General features: G+C 36.7%; 1 protein-coding gene across 2 annotated transcripts in view; it reads right to left on the bottom strand.

Annotated features, from left to right (window-relative positions):
- Window positions 1–27,433, bottom strand: part of GOSR1 (golgi SNAP receptor complex member 1) — a 47,719-nt gene that overhangs the window by 2,236 nt on the left and 18,050 nt on the right. For both annotated transcript variants that reach the window (XM_040455447.1, XM_040455448.1), the window contains exons 7-8: window positions 10,634–10,663; window positions 3,529–3,611 (exon numbers count right to left, since the gene is read on the bottom strand). In XM_040455447.1, the coding sequence (XP_040311381.1) occupies window positions 3,529–3,611; window positions 10,634–10,663 (113 nt within the window). The remainder of the gene's footprint in view (window positions 1–3,528; window positions 3,612–10,633; window positions 10,664–27,433) is intronic.

Below are 27,433 nucleotides of genomic sequence, written 5' to 3'. Positions count from 1 at the left end.
ACTCTGCAGGGCAGGGAGGTGTAAGTACAGCCAATACCACTGCTAACAACACCCTATTCTGTTCTCTTTTCCTTTCTCTCTCTTTTTCTCTCTCTAAACCCCTTCTCTCAGGAAAGTGAGAAGTTCGGCCAGAAGAGTTCTGAAGTTCTTGATCCTCTCCTCACAGGGTGATAACCCCCTTGGAATCAGGCAATAGGTGGTGGCAACCAACTCTAGGGTCTGAATAAATCAGTCACTGGTGAATTATTTAAATTTTTTAGTTTACTTTGCAGCAGTAGGTAGGATATGGTAGGTAAGGGGGCTACCCTGTTCTAGCTGTCCTACTTAGGAAACATAAAAAAAGATAGGAAATTTCCAATTTTAGAGGTTTAAAAAAGCAGTCACAGCTATATTTTACTTAGTATTTCAAAATATCTTCATACTCTTATTTGTATGTTGTAGACCAAATCACATGCCTGTGCATCCTAACTTGTTTTGTATTTCTTAAAGTTTATTTACTTTGAGAGAGAGCGAGAGAAAGGGGTGGGGGGGAGAGGCAAAGAGAGAATCTCAAGCAGGCTCTGCACCGGCAGTGTGGAGCCTGACATGCAGCTCGAACTCATGAACCATGAGATCATGACCTGAGCCGAAACAAAGAGTCAGACCAACTGAGCCACCCAGGTGCCCCTGTTTTGCATTTCTGACAATATACCTTCAGGTGCCTCCTCTTTGTTAATATAGGTATTTTATCAAAGTCAGGAAAATCACTGACAAAAACCACCTACAATACTAGAGAGCTAGAATATTACCTCCACTCTGTGAATCTTTATTCCATTTTCCTGTAATTAAACCACCCAGCAGGGACTGTATTTATTTGTACACTTATATATTCTACATATTATATGATTAGGACCATGTTATCTTCTTTTTTTTTTTTTTTTCAACGTTTATTTATTTTGGGGACAGAGAGAGACAGAGCATGAATGGGCAAGGGGCAGAGAGAGAGGGAGACACAGAATCGGAAACAGGCTCCAGGCTCTGAGCCATCAGCCCAGAGCCCGACGCGGGGCTCGAACTCACGGACCGTGAGATCGTGCCCTGGCTGAAGTCGGACGCTTAACCGACTGCGCCACCCAGGCGCCCCAGGACCATGTTATCTTCTAATCTTGAATTTCCCTATCCAGAACAGAGCTTTACATATTGTAGGCATTAATGTGTTTTTTGAATTAATGAGAAAAATTTGCAGAAATAATTTTTAAAAACACTGAAGCAGCAGCAGCATGAAATAATAGGCAAAAACTTTTACAAGGTACAAATCTCATATAGAACAAATGCTTAATCTTCTCTTGCTTCGTAAAGAATCAACAATCCCCTTAGAATATTTTTGGCATTAGGGAATTCTGTCTATAATGGGCATATTACCTTTAGAGAAGTCCCCCTCTCTCTCCTTCTATAATAATCTAGATCAGTCCATGTAATAGTGTAGGCTGACCTTGTCCTCTGCCATCAGGTATATTTACAAACTCGGACTGGCCAGAAAGAATATTCCCTTCTAGTGACTCAAGCTGGGGCAACTGCAGTCCTCTTGGGACTTTTATTACAGCTGGTAGAAAAGACCCCCTTTCCATGGGGATTTTTAACTGGCAGAAGGTGATTCTTCTAGCCATCTCTATCACTATGTGGAGAAAACCTCTTTGAGAATGAGGCCAATCACAGGAAAGCAAAGATAAGAGATGGAGTAGGTAGGGGGAAAAGAGAGAGGAAAAGCAGATTCTTGACCATAAAATCTGAGCTCCTGAATTGAGCCATGCCTTAGGTTAAATTCTACCCCTGAATTTTAGATAAATATGAACAAATTAATTCCCTCCTTTCCCCCCTTAAGTCAGTCTAAATGAGGTTTCTGTTACTATCTCTCTATGGAGTCTCGACTAACACACGCATTTTGTTTTTGAACACATATTTTTCCAGAATTATTATAATTTGTGGTAATGGCAAGATGATACAATGTATATAACAGTACTCTGTAAACTGTACAGCCCTATGTAAAATATAAACAATTATGGATATGTTATTTTGCACTTAGGGTGACAAAACAGGAACAAAATTCACAAAAAGTTGGAAAATACAAAATACACTTCAGGATATTCCTTAGGGAAGTCAGTATCAAACTAAAAGTGACCTTAAATTATCTAGGGCCAGGGTACCTGGGTGGCTCAGTCAGTTCAGTGGCTGACTCTTGGTTTTGGCTCAGGTCATGATCTCACTGTTCATGAATTCGAGCCCTGTGTCAGGCTCTGTGCTGACAGTGTGCAGCGTGTTTGGGATTCTCTCTCTCCCTCTCTCTCTCTGCTCCTTCCCTGTTCATGTTCTTTCTCTCAAAATAAATAAACTTAAAAAAAACATTATCTAGGACCAGAAGGTACTCAACTTTTTAGGCCCTTCCCCTTACTAATTGGGGAAGGAAACTTTTTCTCTAAAAGTCTTGACTTCTCAGAGAGTAAACAAAATGTTTCAGAGTAGCAGGCTTACCAGTTTCCCCACTGGGTTTCATGTTAGTATTAGTAATCCTAATTCAAATCAGGAAAATCAAGAATTAAAAATGTAGAGGTCACAATTAACAAGCAGAGAATCTATTCTAATGTTCAGCTTGTGCATAACGAATCACAATGAAAATACTCTAACAGCAGTTACAACTCATCTACATGTATGGCTGTCTCCTTCCTTCTCTTTCTAAGAATCTGACACTGACTTATTCTTCAAACTGGAGAAAGAAGTAATAAAAAAGCATATAATTTATGATGTTGAGGTAAGAATAAGATATACTGTGGAGTTTTACTGGGGCGCCTGGGTGGCTCAGTTGGTTGAGCATCCAACTTCAGCTCAGGTCATGACCTCATGGTTCGTGGATTTGAGCCCCGCGTCAGACTCTGTGCTGACAGTTCAGAGCCTGGAGCCTGCTTTAGATTCTGTGTCTCCCTCTCTGTCTGCCCCTTCTCTGCTCATGCTCTGTCTCTCTATAATAAAACATTTTTTAAAAACTTAAAAAAATAAAAAAACATTTATTTATTTATTTTGGGAGAGAGGGAGGGAGGGAGAGAGAAGCGTGAGTGGGGGAGGGGCAGAGAGCGAGGGAGAGAGAAAATCCCAAGTAGGCTCCATGCTGTCAGTGTGGAGTCCGACCCTGGGCTTGATCTCACAACAGTGACATCATGACTTGAGACGAAATAAATCAAGAGTCAGGTGCTTAACCAACTGAGCAACCCAGGCGCCCCAGGAGTTTTTAAAATGTAAAATAATTTGAAAATTCCTATTTATAATTTTCTTAATTTACTAATGTCAGACTTCTGGTGTAGAATCTTTTACAAATAGTACTAAACAGTATCAACTTCTATAGAGTAGGAATGCAAGGCATATTCATATGTAACTATTGATGCTCTCAACCACTACTGATGATGGCAACCTGACCAAAACCAAAACCAAAAAAGCACACACACAGACCCCCACCCCCACCTCAAAAACCTAGAAATTTCAAACTTTCAGAAAGGATACTGGCCAAAGTATTCATTTTGCTCTGAATTGACTTCAACATTCCTCTCTGTGAAGTCATATTTTCTTTTGTTGCCATAGCAATGCTGAAGGGGGAAAAGAGAAGATAATTACGTCGGCATTTAAGATTATCCTGCGCAGATCCATCATATTCTTAAAAGTGAAGAGAAAACTAAGATGGGCAACATCATCTTGAAAAGCACAGGCAGGAAAAAAAATCATTTCCCAAGTCACCTTCCCACTGTCTTTTCCTGAATGTCCACTCCATCCCTCCTGCTATTTTCTGATGTCTTTCTGGACAGTAGGCCATTTCCTGTGGTTTTTCCCAAAGTAACAAATGAAATAACAGAGAAATCCCTATTACAAAAGCTTCTTAAAATGGTTTTGAAAGGGGCCAGCTACTAAAAATATCTTTAATCAGGAAAACTGTTGAGAGAGAAGTAGGAAATTATAATCATAAAAAAAGAACCAAAAGCGTTAACACATCACAAAATACCCATATATAACCAGCCCTTAACTTATGAAAAGATTATGTTCCAGAATTCTACTTGAGAACCATCTAGGCAGATTTTAGGAGACACATGCAACATTATGCTGGGTTTCCAAGCCAGGTGACAAAGGTTATGCATTCATTAAATGACTCAGAGATGGGGGAACGTCCCTTCTCTTACAGACTATACTATAGTCTCTTCCATGTGACTATTCTGATGTCCTGTTTAAAAGAATCTCACTTAATATCTTTTTGCTTTCATGCCAGGATTAACTTCAACAGTCTTATCTCCCTGGGCATTAGAATCCTAGAGGATAGGTCAGTACCCATTTTTATATATAACACACAGGAGAGAGCTATAGATACTGATAACATAAAAAACAATAGGAAACAGAATGTCCTTGAATAATTCTGAAAATATATCAAACGTTGAAAAAAAAAAAAGCAACAGAGATGAAGAGATTCTGGGAAGATGATGATCAGAGCACAAATTCCTGACCCTATCGCTGGTCCAACTTCCTCCATGGAGGAACACATGAACAAAGGCAGATATGATGGGGAGGGGTCCATCTGAGATCCCTTATTCTTTTGAAATATCCAAGGAAGAAAGCCAGGTAGGCTATACTCTCTCAAGCAAGGGAAGAACCAAGGAACTGATGGCAGGGAAGACGAGATTTTTCTTCAAGCCTGGGGCAAAGCCCTAGGTTTCAATTCACCCTAAGGAACCCAACAATGGAAGATGTGGACGTGCGTGTACAGGAGCTACAGTGATGCACTGAACTGTAGCTGGTAAAGGGTGGTACACACACAACCACAGAAACCTATGAGCCAGGAGCTGACAGTCCATCAGATGGTGTGATGCCCAGCCCTGAAGAAGAAAAAACTGCTGGGGCACCCACTACCACCTAGTATGCCACTGCTTAGGGGTCTAATAGCCTGACCTATCTGGGAGCTGACTGAACACACTCTTGAACAGCCAAGACCAGGTATCCTATTGGAGGAAAATGCTAGGAGTACTCTAAGCAAATGACATATCAAAACTGAAATTTCAAGATTTGAGAAGGCAAAGAAGAAACAGAAGTGTGTGGGGAGACAGATCAAAGGATATATATTAGAGTGCTGTTTGGAATAGTAAGAGACAAGCAAACAAAAACACCCCCCAATGGAAACAACATTGGAATGGTTTAACAGATTATGATACAACGAAACTATGAAATAATATTTGGTTATTAAAAAGAATAAGTTGGCATTATTTCTATTAAACTGGAGGAATGTTTATGATACACTGAATAATTAACGAAGCCACAGAATGTGTAAAGTATGAATCCTTTTTTATTTTAAGCAATAAAACATCACTGTATATGTTTGTATGACAATGAGAACATATTTAGAAAGATACACAACTGTCAGTGAATACAAGTTACTTAGGGGATAGGAATGGAGGGACACTACCAGATGAACTTTTTTTTTACATTTTAGAATGATTTACATTGCTAAAATAAGAACACTGTACTTTTCTAAACTATACATATCTCACAAAGAAAATTACAGGAATTCCACCTGAGTGATGAAGAAACGTGAATAACATTATCAGCGCCAAATCTACTGTAGTTATTTGCCTCAGTACTGCTAGGAGTTAAGCATGATTTATAAAAGTTTTTCCCAGATCCTAGAAAAGATCAAGATTTAAAGGGATCAGGTATCTCTGAAGGCAAAACTGTGAAATAGGGCTAAAAATGGAAATTTGTGCAAGGAATTGCCAGACCCCTAAATTATCTTCCCTGAACAACACAGTCAGGTGACTGCCCCCAGTTCAGTAGAAGATCTAACCTAGAAAAAGAGACCTTAAAGATCCTGACATTTTGAAGTTCCCCACAAAACAACCAGGTCCCTTTCTGATCATTCATTGTAAGGTCTACTACTTAGCAAGTCCCACCACCCATGTACAGAGAACTAGCTTCCAATTACTGGATTTTCTGGAGCCTCACCCTTAAATATGAACAAAGAATCAAGAATCACCACAAGTTTGAGAAAAGCCTCTAACAGAGATCCAAATAAAAACTAGCAAACAGAAAAGTGAGTCTGAGGAAACAGAGGCAATAACAGAAGTTCAAGAAACTCTAAAACTGAATTATATTTAATGTCTTCAGAGAGAGAAAGAAGGTATCACACCCATGAAAGACATAAATGTATGTGTGTGTGTGTATGTGTACGTGTGTGTAAGAGTGTACCCACCACTGAGAAAAGAGCCGGTATAAATTTAAAAAAAGAATGGAAATGAAAGTGTAACAGAAATCTCGAAAGGACAAACTGAGTAAACCCCTCAGAAAGTAGAAAAAAAGATAAGTGGAAAACGGAGAAAGGGTAAAAAAAGGAACAGAAAGCCCAACATGTTACCTTTTAAAATTAAAACCAAACCAAACCAAAACAAAACAAAACAAAAACAGAAAACAGAAAACAAAAACAGTGAAGAAGGAGGTGGGAAAATGAGAGTTTAAGAAAATGTCTCGGAACTGAAGAGGAGTTTCCAGACTGTAGGAACTCATCCAATGGCCAGTACAACGAACTGGAAAAGATGCATGATAAGGTTAAAAAACACCAAAAGCATAGGGAAAAAGGGATAATCCTAAAAGCTTCCAGAGGAAAAAGGCTCATCACATACAAAGGAACAGAAATCTTAACTGGCAGTGAACTTAAAAACAATACTGGAAACAACGTCATCAAAAATTTCAAAATTATTCCTAACTTAGCTAAACAATGAATCAAGAATAGATGTGAAAAGTCCAAAAGTTGTACCTCCTGTTCTTTCTCAGGAAACCACTGAAGAACGTGGTCCAGCATAATTAGGGAATAAACTAAGAGTTCATGGAAGACACCAAATCCAAGAAATAAGTGATCCAATAAAGGAGGTCACTGAGGTGTCTGGGTGGCTCAGTCCGTTAAGCATCCGACTCTTGATTTTGGCTCAGGTCATAATCTCATGGTTGGTGGGTTTAAGCCGCCAAGTCGGGCTCTGCACTGACAGTGTGGAGCCTGCTTGGGATTCTCTCTCTTTCCCGCTCTCTCTCATAAATAAATAAACATTAAAGAAAAAATGGAGGTCATTTTAAGGTAATGGGGATAGAGCATCGCAGGACCAGTGCAGGATGGCAGGTCTAGAGAACAACCAGTCAAGATTAAAATAGAAGGAAGCAGACAATGTTAACTTTACACTGAATTTTAGATCCAAAGAACGAAAAGAACACAAGAAGAGTCCAAAATAACAACGTCCTTTGCATCATTAGCTTTTTTTTCTAAGTTTATTTATTTGTTTTGAGAGGAAAAGAAAGCACTAGTCAGGGAGGGGCAAAGAGAGGGAGAGAGAGAGAATCCTAAGCAGGTATGTGCTGTCAGTGCAGAGCCCGATGTGGTGCTTGAGCCCATGGACCATGAGATAATGACTTTAGCCCAAGGCAGATGCTTAACTAACTGAGCCATCCATGTGCCCCTGCATCATTAGTTCTTATTCATAATTTTTCCCTTAAGTGTATGTCTATGATAGAATATAAGGTATTTAAAATGAGGCTTTAAAAATTATTTATTTATTTTAATGTTTATTTATTTTGAGAGAGGGAGGGAGGGGCAAAGAGACAGGGGGAGAGAGAATCCCAAGGAGGCTCTGTGCTGTTAGTGTAGAGCTGGATACAGGGCTCAATTTCATCAACCATGAATCTGAGCCAAAATCAAGAGTCAGACACTTAACCAACTGAGCCACCCAGGTGCCCCTGTTTTATTTTTTCTATATTTTGTTTTAGAGAGAGAGACAGAGAGCATGCATGCCAGCAAGGGAGAGGGGCAGAGGGAGAGAGAGGGAGAATCTTAAGCAGGCTCCACACTCAGCACAGAACCCAGCATGGGGCTTGACCCCATGACCCTGGGATCAGGACCTGAGTCAAAATCAAGGGTCGGATGCTCAACCAACTGAGCCACCCAGGTGCCCCTAAAATGTGATTGTTTTAATATAAATTTATAAAGTATTTTAAAACAGGGATTATGGTCTTATATAAAGTAACACAATTTCATTTAAAGCTAGGCTGAGCATCTGAAAGCAATCTTTGAATCATATATGCCTGTTTTTTTACACTGGGACTATCACTATCTCCCATGCACTCTGACTCAGAAGTAGATAAAGAAGATTAAAAAATAATTTCCACAAAGCACTTTGTATTCCTTGGAGAATGGATATTATCATCATACATTATGTTATTATCTTGGTGAATATGCATGTTTGCCAGTACCACACAAAGTATATCTAGACATACTTTCCCATCTCACTGCATCATCTGGAGTCAAGCTGAGTGAAATCTAGACTGTTGTTATTTCAAGGGTCAAATACTCAGAGGCAAAACAAACTCCAAATAATATATAATGCTTTTAAAATGATAAATCATTGATGTGCTTACTGGAACTTTCTTACCTGTTGTGTGAACTAAACTCAGACACTTATTTTTTCAACAACAGACAATATCAGTTATACATTTAAAGCTTAAGAATAAGTTAATATTAAAAATATCAGTTCTTTTCAATTAAGTGATGCCAGAGTCTATATTCAGTTGTGTACATATTCTTAAAATCTATTTTTATCTCCAAGAGTAAAAAGTAAATTGTTACATATAGAATATGCAAAAACAATTATCTGACACTTAAATTTTATATTACCTATAAGTAATCATAACTAGCTTTAGAATCAATAAAATTTTACTTGTGATATCTACCAGATTTTGAAATAAAGGGAAATAGTGAAATAAAAGACCTTATAATTATATTATTTTGCTTTTACCTAGCAAAATAACAGTAGCAGTGATTCAATGGTTCTCAAATGTTCCTATACTAGGAAGTACTCCAAATTTTTTATACTCATATTACCAGCCCTTAAATAGGCCAGCTTTGAATTGAAAAGCTTAATTAAGACAGCCTGGCCCAAAGAAGATCAGGCAGAAAGAGGAGGGGAAAAAAGGAAGAAAAAAGGAAAAGGATTATAGAGAAAGTTTAAGTAAAAAGTCCTTAGCAAATGCTATCTTTATGTGCTGTTGAAAGGGAAGGAGTCACAAGGAAAATATTTCAGTTGACAATTAGGCAATTTTGCAAAACCTTTGCCCAGATGGACAACCCAATGCATGCAATTTAAACAAAATCCCCAGATATGATAACTACACATTATTATAAGAGATTATAATTTATTAAATAATGATAGAAACATTATAATCTACTAAATAAAATAAGAATCCATGAGCCTGTATCAATATAAATGCATACTTAAAATGTGAACAATGAAATATTTAGTGGTAGAGAGGCATCATGTCTGCAATTTATTTTCAGGTAGTTCAAAAAACGAAAAGTGAAAAAGCAAATGTGGCAAACTGTTAACGTGTGGGGAATCCAGGTGAAGCGTATATGGGAATTCTTTGTACTACTGGAATTTTCCTGAAATCTGAAATATCATGACCTGAGCCAAAATCAAGGGTCGGATGCTCAACCGACTGAGCCACCCAGGCGTTCCTGACAAAGCTACCACTGACAGATTACCTAGTATCATTCACACATTGTATTGGGCATTTTACTCATTATCTTTCATCTTCACAACAATTTTTTAGGGACGTATGATCATCAATCCCGGTTTTTGAACACATAAGAAAATGAAGACTCCAAGTAACTTAACCAAGAACAGATATCTAATAAGTAGCACAAACCAAATCACACTCCGAAGCTTGTACACTTTCTACAAGGTGGGAAATACAGTAGTAGCTTAGATAGAGCTCTGGTCCTAGAATTATAGAGATTCAGGTTTGAGCATTTGAATCCTGAACACAATTTATCAATCATGTCACCACAAGCAAATTACTTACCTTAATTTCTTTTTTGTTTTGGACAGTGTTTATTTCATGGGTCATTAAAGAAATTAAATAAAATAAAGCATGTAAAGCATTTGAGACAATACCAAGGCCTACAGTAAGAGTACATGTTTGTTGTTGTTTCCATGTACTTCATCACATCTTTCCCAAAAAATGCTTTAGACATTGCTGAATTCTAACTGTAGAGATCATTTCTAGTTCATTTACTTTTTTACCTTCATAAGATAGTATCTAAAAATTCACCAAACCTAGAGAATTAAGTAGTTCAAACCAACATAATTGTCCCTTACCTTAAGCAACAAACTACTTCAGTGTTATTACAGATAATACTAAATATTACTGCAGCACATTTTCCACAGCTGCTGTGACTGAAACCCAATCTACATAAATGGTATATACACCAAATCACATGTCTAAGATGGTTTTCCTTTAAAAAAAAAAAAAAAAGAATAAAAAGACTGAAGCTGAAAGTACTGAGTATGAATTAATCAGAAAAATTAACCTTGGTAAGTCAGCTTAATTCCACTAATTCTTGAAACAAATATTTTGTGCTTCAAATGTCTCTTATAAGTGAAAGACACAGTAAAAATTCATCACAATCTAGTGAAATTCCCATCTCTAAGGATGACAAGTGAACTTTATCCCTAGTTACAGGGTTAACCTGATCTGTTCACTTATGTTGCAAACAAACAAAAAACAATAGAGTAAAACAAATTTTTTTCCCTACCTTATTGTCTCTTCTATCAGACGATCTGAGCTGCAAATAAAATGGAAATTAAAATTCTGGAATTATTAAAGCACTTTAAAACTTGTACTTAATTTTTCTACACTTTAGAGAATAATTTTTCAGACATTTATACAAACAGAATACCCAGACTTTTGAAAGCATCTGGAGTATATTCTGGTCCCCGAAATAAATTTAATTTATCCACATATATAATTTTCATCTTACTTTTGTTAGCTTAAATCTATTTCTTTCACAGAGATACTTGATGACTAAAGACAGAACAGGGTTTTTTAAAAAAATGTTTATTTATTTTTGAGAGAGAGAGAGAGACAGACAGACAGAGTGCAAGTGGGGCAGGGACTGAGAGAGGGAGACAGAGAATCCAAAGCAGGCTTCAGGCTCTGACCTGTCAGCACAGAGCCCAATGCGGGGCTCAAACCCACAAACCATGAGATCATGACCTGAGCCGAAGTCAGATGCTTAGACGACTGAACTGCCCAGGCACCTAAGACAGAACAGTTTTAATGACTGCATAAAGACATGAAACTTCTTTAATCTAGATAGCTCAAACTTGTCACCACCATCTATTCAAAACTTAAGAATTACAACCAACTTGTTGAGGCAGGATAAGGAAATATAGTTCTGATGCCTATAAGAAGTAATTATTTACACCTTAAAGTTCCTTCCATTTTGGGGAAATAGTTTTTTGTTTTGGAAACGAAACCAAATTTCAGCTTACAAAATTTACAATTCAAGAATCTGAATAAAGATACTAAATGCACCTTTGATCTGTACAATGTTTGCCTTTATGCATCAGACCTTGGAAACAAACAACTCTATTTTAGGGAGGAATTTATAGGTATTTAAACTGGTATAAAGGTGCTGCTTTACAGCAGAAGGTGGGAAAACTAACTCCTAAACATCTGCATCTGTGCAGCACATGCAAGGTGCACAGTAGGTTCTCAACTCAATATTTGCATATTTTCTTCCAACTGCTTCTATACAAAAGAATTTCTAGGTTCACTGTATAAAATAACTTGAGGTTTCATAATAGGAAACCTAAGTTACTGCATGAACTAGGTGACAAAGATGAGCTTTAAAAATACCATAAAAGGGGCACCTGGGTGGCTCAGTCAGTTAAGCATCCAACTCTTGGTTTTGGCTCAGGTCATGATCTCACAGTTCGCGAGACTAAGCACTGTGTCGGGCTCTGTGCTCACAATATGGAGCCTGTTTGGTATCCTCTCTCTCTCTCTTTTTCCCTGTCTCTTCCCTGTTCACACTCTCTCTCTCAAAATAAGTAAATAAACTTTAAAATAATAATAATAATAACAATAATAATAATAAAAGGATCATACATGATGATTAAGTGGGATTTATTCCAGGGATGCAAAGATGGTTCAACATTTACAATCAGTCAATGGAATACACCACCCTAACAAAATGAAGGATGAAAATCACATAATCATCGCAACAGATGCAGAAAAAGCATCTGATAAAAGTCAACATCCATTTATGATAAAAACTCTCAACAAAGCATGTACAGAGGAAATGTACCACAACATAATAAATGTTATGTACATGGCAAGCCCACAACTAGTATAATTTATGATGAAAAGCTACAAGCTTTTCCTCTAAGATCAGAAACAAGGATGCCGACTCTTGCCACTTTTATTCAATAGTTTTAGAAGTCCTAACCAGAGCAATTGGGCAAGAAAAAGAAATAAAAGGTATCCAAATTTGAATATTATACATAGAAATATATATATCTATAATTATATCTATATTACATATAGAAAACCCTAAAGACTCCATCAAAAAACTTTAGAATGAATTCAGAAAGCTGCAGAATATAAAACTCCTAACTCAAAAATTGGTTGTTTCTATACACTAATAATGAACTATCAGAGAAATTAAGAAAACAATCCCATTTATAATTGCATAAAAAAGAATAAAGTACCTAGGAATATATTTTACCAAGGAGGTGACTTATATATTGAAAATGACAAGACATTAATAAAAAACACTGAAGAAGACACAAATAAATGGAAAGATATTCCATGCTCATGGATTGGAAGAATTAATACTATTACAATGTCCATACTGTCCAAAGCAATATGTAGATTCAATGTAATTCCTATCAAAATTCCAGTGGCATTTTTGTTTTTTTACAGAAATGAAACAAACAATCCTAAGATGTATAAGGAATCATAAAGGACTCTGAATAACCAAAACAATCCTGAGAAAGAAGAACTAAGTTGGAAGTACCATGCTCCCTGATTCCAAACTATATTATAAAGCTATAGAAATTAAAATAGTATGGTACTACCATAAAAACAGACATAGATCAATAGAAAAGAAAGCCCAGAAATAAACCCATGCATAGATAGTTAATTTATGATAAAGGAGCCAAGAATATACAATAGGGAAAGGGCAGTTTCTTTAATAATATATATATACATTATTATATATATATTATATATACATACACACACACACATTCACAATGGAATACTACTCATCTGTAAAAAAAGGATGAAATCCTGCCATTTGCAACAACACTGATGGAGCTAGACAGAGTATTATGTTGAGTGAAATAAGTCAGTTAGAGAAAGACAAATACCAAATGACTTCACTTATATGTGGAATTTATGAAACAAATGAGTAAAGGGGAAAAAAAGAGAGAGGCAAACCAAGAAACAGACTCTTAACTATAGAAAACAGACTGATGGTTACCAGAAGAAGATGGGTAGGAGGTCAGGTTAAATAGGCGATGGGGAGCATTGGGTGTTGTATTGAAGTGCTGGATCACTACATTGTAATACTTGAAACTAATATTACATTGTATGTTAACTAACTGGAATTTAAACAAAAACTTTAAAAAATTATTCAAAAATCAATGTAACTCACCATATATGAACAGGCTAAAAAGCATTTGACAAAATATAACACCTATTCATGAGGAAAATTCTCGGAAAAATAAGAATAGAGGGATATTTCCTCAACTTGATAGAGTATCTACAAAAACTTATAGCTAGCATTATACTTAACAGTGAAAGACTGAACATTTCTCCCTAAGACCTGGGACAGGGCAAGGAAGCCCATTCTCACCACTCTTATTCAAAAATAGTGCTGGAAGTTCTAGGCATGCAATAAAGCAAGAAAAGGAAATAAAAGACATACAATTGGAAAGGAAGAAATAAAATTATCTTTATTTGCAGATGACAAGACTGCCTACACAGAAAATCCCAAATAAACTATATAAAAACTCCTAGGGGCGTCTGGGTGGCTCAGTCGGTTAAGTGTTCAACTTCGGCTCAAGTCATGATCTCGCAGTTCACGAGTGCAAGCCTCGCGTTGAGCTCTGTGCTGACAGCTCAGAGCCTGGAGTCTGCTTCGGGTTTTGTGTCTCCCTTTCTCTGCCCCTCTCCCACCCACACTCTGTCTCTCTCTCTCTCTCTCAAAAATAAACATTAAAATTTTTTTAAATAAAAAATAAAAACTAGAGTAAGTCAGTTCAGCAAAGTTGCATTACAAACATGCAAAAATCAACTGTATTTCTATGTACTAGGAAAAAACACGTGGACCCCAAACCTAAAAAGACAATGCCATTTATAACTGTTCAAAGAAGAAAAACACAGATGTAAATCTAACAAAACCTGTATAGGACTTGTATAGGACAATTACAAAATGCTGATGAAAGTAATCAAAGAAGATCTAAATAAATGGAGAGACACATCACATTCAGGGATTGGAAGACTCAACAAAGTAAAGATACCAATTCTCAAACTGATTTACAAATTTAACACAATTCCTAGATATAGATAAGATCACTGCAAAATATATAAGAAAGCCAAAAGAATTAGAATAACCAAAGCGATTCTGAAAAAAGAATAAATGAAAGTCAGTTTACCCAATTTCAAGACTTATTACATATCTATAGTAATCAAGACTGGGTGGAAAAAAGACTGTGTTACTGGTCGAGGGACAGACACAGAGATCAGTGGAACAGAAAAGTGCCCAGAAATAGTCCCACACAGATATGTCCAACTGATTGTTTTTTCTCATTTAGATCTCATAAGTAGCACTTGAGGTGGATATCTAAGAGCTGAGTTTTTAAAATACTGAAATGAAATCATGTAACATAAAATTAACCATTATAAAGTGTACAATTTAGTGGCATTTAGTACATTCACACTGTTGTGCAAGTAACTGACACCACCAAATACAGGTGAGGATACGGAGAAACTAGATCATTCACACATTAGCAGGAATGTAAAATGGTAGCCACTCTAGAAAATAATTTTAAAACTAGTTAAAAAGTAAACACGCAACTACCATACAACCCAGCAATTGCACTCCTGGGCATCTATCCCCGAGGAAAAAAAATATGTTCACACAAAAACTTGTACGTGAATGTTCACAGAAACTTTTGTGTGTTAACAGCCAAAAGCTGGAAACAACCCAGAAATCTTTCAATGGGTGAATGGTTAAACAAACTGTGGTACATCCATAGTATGGAATACTACTCAGCAATAAAACAAAACAAAACAAAACAAAAAACCAAACAAAACAACAACAAAAAAGGTGCTAGTGATACATGCAACAAGCTGCTCGAAACTCCAGAGAATCATCCTGAGTGAAAAAGTCAATCTGAAATGGTTATATTAATGGGGAAGGGAGAGGCAGGAGGGAAATAGCTTTTAAAAGGGAGAATAGGGGGGCACCTGGGAGACTCAGTCGGTTAAACGTCTGACTCTTGATTTTGGTTCAGGTCATGATCTCACAGGTTTGTGAGTTGGAGCCCAGCATCAGGCTCTGTGCCGACAGTGTGAAGCCTGCTTAGGATTCTCTCTCTCTTTCTCTCTCTCTGCCCCTCCCCAGCTCTCTTTCTTTCTCTCTCGCAAAAAACAAATAAACTTAAAAAAAAATAGTAAAAAAATAAAAGGGCGATGGAGAAACCTGGTGGTGATGGATAAGCTCCGACAAGTTTATCACTATCTTGGTTGTGATATATAGTGTTATAATTTTACAAGATGCTACCTCTGGGTGAAATGCACATGAATCTACAATTAACTCAAAATAAAAAGTGAAAAATTTAAAAACTGAAGTGTTGACCAATGTACCAATTCTAAGTTAGATTAAATATAATGGTACATACCTTAAATAGTATACAGTGGTGAAGCAATGTTAAAAAAATAACAACAGAGAAACTACTGTGTGGAAAACACATTTCTAACTAAACTCAACTGAATCTGCCTAGACAGTAATGCAAAAATACAAAGCTAAGCATTTCACACAAATCATGAGAAAATCAGCCAGATATACTTCAATGTTAGTTATCTGATTTCTACAAGATTTGAAAATACACTAGCATTTCTTTTCTATCTGTTCTCAACCATAGATGTCAGAGCTAAATTTCAGTAAACTAGCTAATAAATTAGTCTATTAGACTTTGGTTGGTAAACAAAGTCATTATGTTTTCTATTCAAAGACAATGTCCTTGCAGAAGTTGAAATGCCCATTAAGAAACAACTTTCTATATCATGACATAGCAAGAAAATTCTTTGATGTTGTTTGTAGCACACAGATATAAGCCTTGGTTTATGTAATAAGTATGTTCCTTAAAAGATATCCTTTCTAAAAGTAACATTTTGGCCAACTGAATTTGTATTTTAAATGTAGTAAGGGGGCGCCTGGGTGGCTCAGTCGGTTAAGCGTCCGACTTCAGCTCAGGTCATGATCTCGCAGTTTGTGAGTTCGAGCCCCACGTCGGGCTCTGTGCTGACGGCTCAGAGCCTGGAGCCTGCTTCGGATTCTGTGTCTCCCTCTCTCTCTGCCCCTCCCCCACTCACACTCTCTCTCACACAAATAAATAAAATTTAAAAAAATTAAAAAAAAAATAAATGTAGTAAGGCCATTCTACTTACATAAATCAAATTAAAAATCTTACAAGGCAAATACTCATGCCTCCATTCTTTGTTCTTCATATTTTTTTGTATAAAAATAGATCTTCAATAATAGGTTTTCTTAAACTATTTTCATTGAGATAGGTCATTTTATATTTCTTTTTTTTTTTAATTTTTTTAACGTTTATTTATTTTTGAGACAGAGAGAGACAGAGCATGAACGGGGGAGGGGCAGAGAGAGGGAGACACAGAATCTGAAGCAGGCTCCAGGCTCTGAGCTGTCACCACAGAGCCCGACGCGGGGCTCGAACTCACGGACCACGAGATCATGACCTGAGCCGAAGTCGGGCGCTTAACCGACTGAGCCACCCAGGCGCCCCATGTCATTATATATTTCTGAGATTCACAACTTATCTTCATAAAATGGTAATTTTACAGCATCATCTGAACTGCAGTCAAATAAAAGAGTTTTCCGGCTTTCCCTAAAAAGGAAACCAACCTAATAATAGGTTTTACTTATAAAGAACACTAAAATTATAATCCCAAATATCCTATTCTATGGAGGAAGGAGGTCCTCCCTCCCCATGGTATCCTTCATTTATACAGTGGCACATACAGAGGAAGCCCAGTGATTTTTAAATTTCTTCTCAGACTGCCCAAAGTCTCAAAGTCCTTAATTAGCTAAGCCCTCCACTGACTAAACATCATTCACTAAGAGCATCCTGGATAGTGTGGATACCCATTTAACAACAGAATGGCTCCATAAAGATGGCATAATCTAGTAAAAGTCAAATTTAAAACTGCTTTCCTTTGGGGCATAACATATACAATCAAGTGGAATTATCCTTCTTAAACAAGCACTTCATAACAGCCCACAGGCATTCATCTGAGTCTGTAATTAAGCAACAAGTTTCTGTTTCTTTCAAGACCAATTTGAACTAGCTGAAAACAATGAGCCAAGTTTCATCACTAATTATTGTATGGAGGAATCACTAAAGCCACATTTAAATAATTCTTTTTTAAAATAATTCATTTCCTCCAACATACATATTGCAAATGGTACCAATTTCAGGAATGAAAATGGGATTTCAAGCACATTACTTGAAAGCAATTGAAACCAACAAAAATAAGAATGTGGCAAGATCACTCAGATAACACCTAATTAGAACCCTCTTTTATTCTATTAAATAAGTAAACAAGTAAATACGTAAAATAAGCAAGTACATAATAAATACAATTTTAAAACTGAACCCTTTATAAACTGCAATCGATGAGGCTGTCACCCACTAATCCTACCATTTACAACAAATACTGTAGTGATGTAGTCTTTCTCTTATAGTTAACCAGAGAGCCCTTCAAGATCTGGGTCTTATTTCTGTATAAATATCTCTTAAAACATGTTAAGTGAATATAATGAAGCTACAGTAGGATACAAAAACCTGTTTCAGGGGCACCTGGGTGGTTCAGTCAGTTAAGCGTCCGACTTCAGCTCAGGTCATGATCTCACAGTTCATGGGTTCGAGTCCCGCGTTGGGCTCTGTGCTGATAGCCCGGAGCCTGTAGCCTACTTCTGATTCTGTGTCTCCCTCTCTCTCTGCCCCTCCCCCGTTTGCAGTCTGCCTCTCTCTCTCTCTCTCTCAAAAATAAGTAAACATTAAAAAAATTTATATTAAAAAAAACTGTTTTAGAGCTAACAGATGTTTATTTTACAGATAACATCTGGAAGATACAGAAAAACAAAGATGGAAATAGAAATTATTTGTAATCCCTCTTCCATGAATACTGTGGTTTATTTCTTTCCAATCTGGGTTGACCAAGAATATCTTTACTTGCTTTTTTTTTTTGTGTGTGTGTGTGTGGCTTATTTGGCACAGTAATTTTTAAAATATTTACATGAAGCTACCTAAGGACAAAAAGTAAGGCATCTGACAGACTCTGAATTCTAATTTAGGGAGAGAAAAAGGAGAAAAGTAAAAGCTAAATTATTAGCAGTGAGTTCCCGGAAAGTCACTTCTTCCATTTTTTAAAATTAGTAGACTTATTTTTTAGAAGAGTTTTAGTATTCAGTAGAAAGTACAGAGTTCCCATATACCCATTTCCCCCCACCTATTATTATTATTTTTTTAATATATGAAATTTATTGTCAGATTGGTTTCCATACAACACCCAGTGCTCAACCCAAAAGATGCCCTCTTCAATACCCATCACCTCCCCTCCCCTCCCTCCCACCCCCCATCAACCCTCAGTTTGTTCTCAGTTTTTAAGAGTCTCTTATGCTTTGGCTCTCTCCCATTCTAACCTCTTTTTTTTCTTCTTCCCCTCCCCCATGGGTTCCTGTTAAGTTTCTCAGGATCCACAGAAGAGTGAAAACATATGGTATCTGTCTTTCTCTGTATGGCTTATTTCACTTAGCATCACACTCTCCAGTTCCATCCACGTTGCTACAAAGGGCCATATTTCGTTCTTTCTCATTGCCACGTAGTACTCCATTGTGTATATAAACCACAATTTCTTTATCCATTCATCAGTTGATGGACATTTAGGCTCTTTCCACAATTTGGCTATTGTTGAGAGTGCTGCTATAAACACTGGAGTACAAGTGCCTCTATGCATCATCCCCCACCTATTATTAACATCTTTTAGTGTGGTATCTTTATTACAATTGATGAGACAATACTGATAGTTAAATAGAACCCATAGTTTATATTAGGGTTCACTCTTTGTGCTGTATAGTACTACAGGTTTTAACAAATGCATAATGTCATGTATCCATCTTACAGTGTTATGTAGAGCAGTTTCACTGTCCTCCTGTGTGCTCCACCTACTCTATCTTCTCACTCTGAACCCCTGGTAACAGCTGAACTTTCTGCTGTGTACAATTCTCTTTTAATGCTTATTTAGTTATTTTGTGGGGGGGGGGGGGGAAGGGGAAGAAAAAGAGGGAGAGAAGGAGTATCCCAAAAAAGCTCTGTGCTGTCAGTACAGAGTCCAACACAGGGCTGGATCCCATGAACCATGAAATCATGCATGACCTGAGCCGAAATCAAGAGTTGGATGCTTAACCAACTGAGCCATCCAGGGGCCCCTCTACCATCTACAGTTTTGCTTTTTGTCACATAGTTGGAATTATACAGTGTGTAGCCTTTTCAGACTGGCTTCTTTCGTGCATTTAAGGCTCCTTCATGTCTTCAGGGACTTGCAAGTTTACTTTCTGTATCACTGAATAATATTCCATTGTACAGATATACTACAGTTTATCTGTTCATTTACTGAAGGTCATCTTGGTTGCATCCAAGTTCTGGCAATTATGCATAAAGGTGCTAATAAACATTTGTGTGCAGGTTTTTGTTTGAACATAAGTTTTCAATTCATTTAGGTAAAATACCTAGGAGCATGATTTCTGGATCATATGCTAAGACTATATTTAGTGTTTTAAGGAAGCTGCCAAAGTGGCTATATTGTATTCCCACCAGCAATGAGAGTTCCCTCTGTTCCACATTCTTGCCAACATTTGGTGCTGTCAGTGTTTTGGATTTTAGCCATTTTCATAGGTGTATGGTGGTATCTCGTTGTAATTTGCTATTCCCTAATGACATCATGTTGAACATTTTTTCATATGCTTATCTGCCATCTGCTTATCTTCTCAGATGAAGTGTCTATTAGATCTTTTGCTTACTTTTTAATTGTTGAGTTTTAAGAGTCCTTTGAATATTTTAGGTAACAGTTGTTCATCAAATATGTGTTGTGCAAATATTTTTTTTTCAGTCTGTGTCTTGTCTTTTCATTTTCTTGACAGTATCTTTGGCAGGGCAAAGCAGAAGTGTTTAATTTCAATGAAATCCATCTTATCAGTTTTTTCTTTCATAGATGGCATTTTTATTTTTAGTATTATTTTTAATGTTTTTTTTTTTTTTTTTTTTTTGAGAGAGAGCATGCGCACACAGGGGAGGGGCAGAGACAGAGGGTGACAGAATCTGCAGCAGGCTCTTAGTGACAGCAGAGTCCTATGTGGGGCTCCAACTCACGAATGGTGAGATCATGACCTGAGCCAAAGTTGGCTGTTCAACCAACTGAGCCACCCAGGTGCCCCCATATATGGTGTTTTAGTGTTGCATCGAAAAACTCACTGCCAAACCCAATATCATCTAGATTTTTTCTACATTATAAAACTTCTAGAAGTTTTATAGTTCTGTATTTTATGTTTAGGACTATGATCTGTTTTGAATTATTTCTGGGAAAAAGACAGTGTTTATATTCGTGTGTGTGTGTGTGTGTGTGTGTGTGTGTGTGTGTGTGTGTTTGCATGTAGGATATCCAATTGCTCTAGCACGTTTTGTTGAAAAACTCTTTTGTCTGCTGAATTATTTTTGTTCCTCTATCAAAAATCAGTTGATTATATTTGTGTGCATCAATTTTTGAACTCTCTATTCTATTCCATTGGTGTATTTATTCTTTCACCAATACCACACTGTCTTGATTACATCCAACATACAATATATGTACAACAGAAAATAAAATATAAATGGAGAAGAAGTTTTTGTTTCTTTTTCCCTTCTCAAAGTATTTTAGTCAAACATTTTGGTGCAAAAAATACTTTTTTAATGTCAACAAATGTGTTCAACCATAGCAGAAACAGAAAGCTTAAGAAAGAATGTGGGGATGGTAGTTTCCATAGTCTGTTCTTTAGATAAATGGTTTAAGAAGACTGAAAATCCCAAAAAAAACTACCCAAATCACAAATCTATGAATTAAAGAAACATTTCCCCCCCCCAAAAAAATAATAAAGCATTTCCCAATGTTTCTGAAGCCTCTAAAAAAAACCTCCATTTATCAATATAAGCTAATCTGCTTACATAAGAATGGAACTATACTTTTCATTTTATGTATATTTCTCTCACATACTTATAACTCAGAAAACAGTTCCATAAATGTAACCACAGAAATTCAATAATACTAGCAATCATGACACTTATGAAACTATACAGAAGAAAATGGCTAGGGGCACCTGGGTGGCTCACTCGGTTAAACATTCGACTTCAGCTCAGATCACGATCTCTTGGTTCCTGAGTCAGAGCCCTGCACTGGGCTCTCTGCTGTAAAGCCTGCTTTGGATCCTGTCTCTGCCCTCCCTCTCCCTGCCATCCCCCCACCCCCTCTCTCAAAAATAAAAATAAACATTAAAAAAAAGAAGAAGAAAATGGCTAATTGCTCTCTCTTACACCCCAGGCCCTGGGTTCTAGTCAAGGCTTTAAGCACCTTGGCTCTATGAATTCACTACACGAAGCTGTCATAAGGCTCAAAGGGATAATGTAAATATAAGTATCTTGTAAACCATATAAGCCTGTAGATACGTGGTTGATACAGATCAAGGCACTTTCATGTCTCATAGTGTCTCTCTTGGCCTGGAATCCCTTTACCTGATTCTCAACATAAATTGCTTATGTTTTAAAGTCCAGCTCAGGGGCGCCTGGGTGGCGCAGTCGGTTAAGCGTCCGACTTCAGCCAGGTCACGATCTCGCGGTCCGTGAGTTCGAGCCCCGCGTCGGGCTCTGGGCTGATGGCTCAGAGCCTGGAGCCTGTTTCTGATTCTGTGTCTCCCTCTCTCTCTGCCCCTCCCCCATTCATGCTCTGTCTCTCTCTGTCCCAAAAAATAAATAAACGTTAAAAAAAAATAATAAAAAAAAAAAAAATAAAAAAAAATAAAGTCCAGCTCAGAAGTCAAATCGTGTGTGAAGCCTTTCCCATTTCATCTGTATATCCAGGCAGAACTAATTCTTCTTTATACCATAATATTATGCTTTCATAGGTCTTTTGTTCTTATCAATTCATTCAAGAATATACAAGCATTTAAGATATACCAGACATTGTACTATGCACTGGAGGAAAAATATCTCAAATTTGTAAAGCTTCCAGTTTTTTTCATATATGTCATCTCATTTAATACTTTTAATTTTTTTTAAACGTTTATTTATTTTTGAGACAGAGAGAGACAGAGCATGGACAGGGGAGGAGCAGAGAGAGAGGGAGACACAGAATCCGAAACAGGCTCCAGGCTCTGAGCTGTCAGCACAGAGCCCGACACGGGGCTCGAACTCACGGACTGTGAGATCATGACCTGAGCCTAAGTCGGACGCTTAACCCACTGAGCCACCCAGGCGCCCCTCACTTAATACTTTAAAAATGTAACATTTCACAAGATAGCACAATTATGTTTATTATTTCTCCAACCAGAATGAATTCCCAAGGAGTAGAGACTGAGTCTGATTCATCTTTGGTTCCCTAGAGTCTAGTATAGGACCTTGCACACAGGAGACACTCATTAAATGCTTGAAAAATGAATAACAGAAACTTGTTAGATTAATAAAGTATCAATCAGTTAACAGTTAATCCATATAAATTCCACGGTGGGGGGTGAGCAGGCCAAGGATGTGTCACATTATGCAAACATGCATTTGGGGAGAGAAAATTCCTCACTACAGCAGAGCATCTCCAACTCAAATTTTACTGTTTAACAAAGCAATGTACCAACTGAAGATGAATTTTTATTTTTAATATTTATTTTTGTGAGAGAGAGAGAGCGAGTGAGCATGCACAAGCAGGGGAGGGGCAGAGAGAGGGAGACACAGAACCTGAAGCAGGCTCCAGGCTCTGAGCTGTCAGTAGAGTCTGACACGGGACTCAAACTCACGAACTGTGAGTCTGACCTGAGCCAAAGTCAGATGCTCAACTGACTGAGCCACCCAGGCACCCCTGGATTTGATTTCAATACAGCTCCAAGTAAAGAAAAATGAGTTCTCTATAAAAGCTCCTAACTAGGTCATTTTGCTTTGTAAAATTGTACATTACCACATGAATATAAAAATAAGAAAAGTATTATTCAGGGGTTCTATTAATTTGCTTTGTCACCTATTTCAACATGGCAGACAACTGCACCACCTGAGACAAATGGAGCTTTGGCATGTAATTTAAAAATATCCCACAAATAAAATGATAGATACATAGTGAAATAATCCAATGCTAGCAGTCCTCATACATTAAAAATTCAACTCACTATTATACAAAATACCCCTAATATAGGTAAGGGATATATCTCAAGATCTTTGCATATTCCCATATTTATGGCTACTATTATTCCATAAGCTTCCCATTTTTCTACTTATGAGCACCACTTTCGTAGCATCACTTCACTAGCATTACCTTTATAAAGGCATTTTCTCCTTGGAGTGATGTTTCACAAAGAAACAAAAGTATATGCATGTACATGTATAAATCATTTCATAGTAGTTACCAAGTAAATAACAATAAGCAGAAATATGAACACAGAAGTGAGACTGAAGTGTAAATGTAGGTTATACATACTTGTTAGCCAAGTGACTTCCTCAACACCTGCTCATTAGCTCATAACATTCAAGTTTGTATCTCAACAAAACTATACATCATGAACCTTTAGGTTTCATATATAGTTGAGAAAGCTAATGTCAAATCCTGAATGCCAGGAGTCTATTATATTATCCCATTCACAGATGTTACAATCGGACCATTATTTAATTGGAGTCTTATGCTTTTTATTAAACAATAAATGTACATACGATTACACCAAAAACTTTTGAGATAAAGCCACTCCTTGTGAAGGTCACTAAATTATGGTGATCGTATGTCCCATACTTTTCAAATATGGTCACGGTCCATTAATACAATTAGGATTTAATTTCACAAAGATTATCCTAGCATCACAAGCATTTCAAATTATATTTAAAACCTGAAAACTGTCAGTGCATATAAAAGGTTTTCTCTTTTAGTATTTGCTTTTCTTACTCCTAAAACCCTCATTATGTTCTTTTTTCCTTTTTCTTTTCATTTGAGAGACAGCGCGTGCAAGTGGAGGAGAGGGGCAGAAGGAGAAAGACAGAGACTCTCAAGCAGGCTCCACGCTCAGCACGGATTGAGTACTGTGGGGCTCAATCCCGTGACCCTGGGATCATGACCTGAGCCATAACCAAGGGTCGGATGCTCAAGTGACTGAGCCAGGTGCTTTAACTCTCATTATTTTCTGCTTTGTATAGAAAAGCCTCACAGTTTGCAAAGCCTTTTTATGTGAGTTATCCTAGCAACTCTGTGATACAGATACCATAAGAATCAGTTTAGAAGCAGTGCGATATTGTAGAAGCAACACAATCAGAATACCTGGGTTTGAATCTCAGCTTTTACTACTAGCTGTGGGACCTCAGAGAAATCTGCTGAAAATCATGAAACAAACAAAAAGTGAAACTGTTTTCATTGTTTTTAAAATGCTTATGGAAAGTATTTTCATCACCACAACTTTGGATCACCTGAATGACAAGACTGGTGAGTTTAAAAGATTCAAAATATCAATAGTCTAAACATAGGCTAAGAAAGGTCATAAGAAAAATTGTTAGCAGAGAAACGTAAGCCTCTGAGAATATAATAATTCTTTACTCATTCATGGATATATTTACACCTAAGTATACAAATATGTATGCCACCTCAGTAACAATCATGTCAATGGAATGAAAACAAAACAACAAATTCTCAATACTATAACTGATCCTGTTTATTTAAGTGTAACTTGCTTTAAACAAGTCCTATATTTGAAAAGTTATGTGAAACAAATTCTTTAGATTTTTTAAGGTATTTTATAATGCCTTAACTCTTAAGCTATTCTTCCTGAAAATTACATAACATAAAGGGACAGCTACAATCCCATTACAAAAAACTAAAAACCCAAAAAGCAAACAAACAAACAAACAAAAACAGATACAGAGAGACCAGGTCACTTGCTTTTCAGAGAAGTGAAAAGCAACTGATCTTTCAACTCTTAATAGCATTATGCATGCTGGCCCCCTAATACAAGAAAAATAAAATTTTAAAGAAGAAAGTCACAGGGAAAGCAATATGATGTGGGACAAATATGGAAATAGTTTGGGAAATGTGGGTTTAGTATATTATTAAATAGTTATGAAACCCTGGCCTATGTCCTTTCTGAATCCTGTTTCTTATCTGTAAATAAGAGAGATGTTGCCAAAGACTGTTAATATATACCATATAAGAATTTGATTTTTAATAACTCATCACATTAATAATAGCCCCTTTAGTTCTCAAAATCAGATTTTATATGTATATGTAGCATCTGGACCAGTACCTTATACACAGTATGTATTCAATAAATATTTGGGGAGTAAGTAAATGAATGAAACACGTTTCCTATATTGGGAAACAGGTGTCCTACATATACATGTATATGAAACCAAAATTAATACCTTCTGTTTACATCCATTTATTTATATAAGAAATAAATATTAAGTGTCTATGATACAACAAACTAGGGGCACAACACTGCCAAGAACTAGACTAACCAAGTCCTTACTCTTATGAAGCTTACATTCAAGGAGAGTCACATCATCATCATCATCATCATCATCATCATCATCATCACAATACCAAAAACCAAACAGATCATTACATATTTTCATAAATGCTATGAAAGAAACAACAAAAAAAGTTCTTGGTTCATTTGGTTAAGTGTCTGACTCTTGATTGTGGATCAGGTCATGATCTCATGGCTCGTGAGTTCAAGTTCCATGTCAGGCTCTGTGCTGACAGCTCAGAGCCTGGAACCTGCTTCAGATTCTGTGGCTCCCTCTCTCTCTGCCCCTCCTCTGCTCATGCTCTGTTTCTCTCTCTCGCAAGTGTAAATAAACATTAAAAAATATACATAAAATAAATATGGAGAGAGAGAGGTCATAAAGGTAAAACTCCTTTAAGGGAAAAAAAGAACTTTAAAATACAAAACTAATTCAGATATTTTTTCAAAAAGGAAAATATAAGAGAGCAATGAAAGAGAACAGATTAAAGGAAGAGAATTAATCTAAATAGCAAGTAAAGAACTCACAGGAATGCATCTACATTATAGCCCAGGGAAAAACAAATAGCTATAAACTTGACACTAATGCAAAATCAGCATTTTATTCTAACTGATACACTGAAACAGACTCAGATTTCAGAGACAAGTAAGAAATGAAAGCTACCTTATCCACAAGAAGAGAAATTATTATCTTTCATGAGATAAACTGTTACAAGCTAACAACATTTATGTTTAGACAAAAAGTGTTAATGGGAACTGATAAAAATAATTACAAAGTTAGGATTTTTTAAAGTTTGCATTCATTTATAAAAATCTTTCTCAAGGGAAAAATACATATTTTTGAAATAAGCTTCAGAAATTTACATTAACATAAAAATGTTATGAAGAATCAAATAAAAATCTACATATGTTTTTAGCCATAAAAAGTCCAATGCTACTGCACAAAATCAAACTAGTTACCTGAGTTACTGGGTATTAAATGCCTTTATTCATGAAAGATCAACTTAAATTACCTTACCAGTAAATCTGGCCTATTAATTACAAATGGTACTGATGAACTATATAATCTATAACCACTATAGGTTTCTATAATCACTTAAAATTTTCTTAATGTTTATTTTTGAGAGAGAGAGAGAGAGAGAGAGAGAGAGAGAGAGAGAGAGGGAGGGAGAGAAAGAGAGAGAAAATATGAGTGGGGGGAGGGGCAGAAAGAGAGGGGGACAGATGATCCCAAGCTGGCTCTGTGCTGACAGCAGCAAGCCCGATGCAGGGCTCAAACTCAGGAACTGCGAGATCATGACCTGAGCTGAAGTTGGAAGCTCAACAGACTGAGCCACCCAGATGCCCCTATAATCACTTTCAGGTTAATTTAACTACTACTTCTTTATGCTTCTTTTGCTTGGCCATTTAACTTGTTTCTTTAACGAAAATGTATTCCTCATATTAAAAAAAAAAATCTATTACCTGAAAAATTTTGCCTATCTTGCCATAAATTAAACAAAAAACCCC

This window comes from Herpailurus yagouaroundi, unplaced genomic scaffold (assembly GCF_014898765.1).
Source record: "Herpailurus yagouaroundi ecotype Mexico unplaced genomic scaffold, PumYag 215, whole genome shotgun sequence".
Classification (NCBI taxonomy): Eukaryota; Metazoa; Chordata; class Mammalia; order Carnivora; family Felidae; genus Herpailurus; species Herpailurus yagouaroundi.
The sequence above is the reverse complement of the archived record's forward strand: the minus strand, read 5'-3'. Positions and strand labels throughout refer to the sequence as shown.